Below are 1,470 nucleotides of genomic sequence, written 5' to 3' on the forward strand. Positions count from 1 at the left end.
ACGATACAGAAACCACTGTTAGTTTTATTGATAACGTACTACTCAACACCGCGCTGAACAAACCACAGACAGACGACAAAGGAGATACCTACTACTTGGCTAATAAGATACTCAGACTACTCAAAGCCACGGACGCTACAATTACTTATCACCCCATACATGGTAAATTTAACCCGACAGATACTCCAAGTCGACACCCGAAGGCCAATATAAAATAGACACAGAAGAACACACGACTCAGAAACGATTATGGGCAAATCACAAGTTCTATCGCACACAAAATCGCACACAACTCAATCCGCACACACCGAACTTTACTACTCGCCCACAATGGCAAAATCAAGATTTAATAATTACCCGCAAGAGACCTCCGGACGAGAACACTGAACCAGGGAGACGCCGTCTGATTTGTTAACCACTCCATTTACGTCGTCTGTCTGACTGCTACTACTACTACTTCGTCGTTTTGCTCTCGTTTTTTCTCCAAAAAAAAACAACCAAAAAAACTAACGACTATGTGTCTTCGGGGGAAGCGAGGCGTCGAAATCATCGGTCTACAATCCAATCCCCCCTTTCGTAGACTCGACATCCGCTTCCTCGTGTTCTTCTTCTTCGTCTCCATCAGTTGCCTCACCTTCTTCTTCGCTGAAAATGGTCGCTCGCACCTGGGCTAACCACGCTCCCATCGGTTGGTTCCGCCTGTGCGTAAGTATCTCGGCCCCTACTTTGACTGCCAGTGCTTGGAACACTTCGTTCTGGATGTGCACGTAATCTGCTGACATGATGTCGATGCCGTTGGCTCGGTTCCTCATACGCCGCACGGCTTCTCGTTTGTCCTCCTCCAGTAGTATGATGGTCCTCCACCCTCCTAGGATCGCCCACACTTGCGGTGGTGTGTCTGCTATGGCTGAGAGGGCCCCGGCTAGTGTGTGTTCTCCTCTTACCACGTCGATTATTAATTACCACTACGAATTTGTCGTCTCCCTTCTGCTGGAAGATTGGAAGCTTCTTACAATCCTCGCAGTAATCCCCTACCACCACTGCGTACCCTTCATCCTTGAGGCCTTGCAGTAGGGTTGACTTGCCAAGGCAGGCTGTACCGTCAACCATCGTGGTCACTTCGAACTTCAAGGCTTCCCATGCGCCGGTGTTGATTCGGCGGCCGCGAGAGTAGGTCATTAACATTGCTCTCCGAATCCAATTTTTTTGTGTGTGTGTGCGCCTTGTGTGCGCTTTGTGTGTGCTCCTTCTGTTTGGTCCCAGCCTCGGGTTATTCCCCTCGGCGACGTCGTTTTCGTCGGGTCGACCCTTGTATGGGTGTTGGTTCCTCGCTGTTGTTCCTTATTGTTGCAGTTTGTTCTCCCGGTTCTTCTTCTTCGTCATCGGAACTTAATTCGTAATACTCAGGTTGTTGCCCCAATCTTCGTCGTAGGTCGTCTCTGTCGATTTGTATTCCTCCTCTTCGGCACT

At 49.3% G+C, this 1,470-nt stretch overlaps 1 protein-coding gene across 1 annotated transcript; it reads right to left on the minus strand.

The window, feature by feature from the left end:
* Positions 1-554: 554 nt before the first annotated feature.
* On the minus strand, positions 555-812 carry GNI_205340 (hypothetical protein; the record flags this gene model as incomplete). Its single annotated transcript, XM_011135479.1, has 1 exon — positions 555-812. One exon carries the CDS (start codon positions 810-812, stop codon positions 555-557), a length of 258 nt encoding a protein of 85 aa, XP_011133781.1.
* Positions 813-1,470: the final 658 nt, after the last annotated feature.

The sequence above is a fragment of the Gregarina niphandrodes genome (assembly GCF_000223845.1).
Source record: "Gregarina niphandrodes unplaced genomic scaffold scaffold00122, whole genome shotgun sequence".
Lineage (NCBI taxonomy): Eukaryota > Apicomplexa > Conoidasida > Eugregarinorida > Gregarinidae > Gregarina > Gregarina niphandrodes.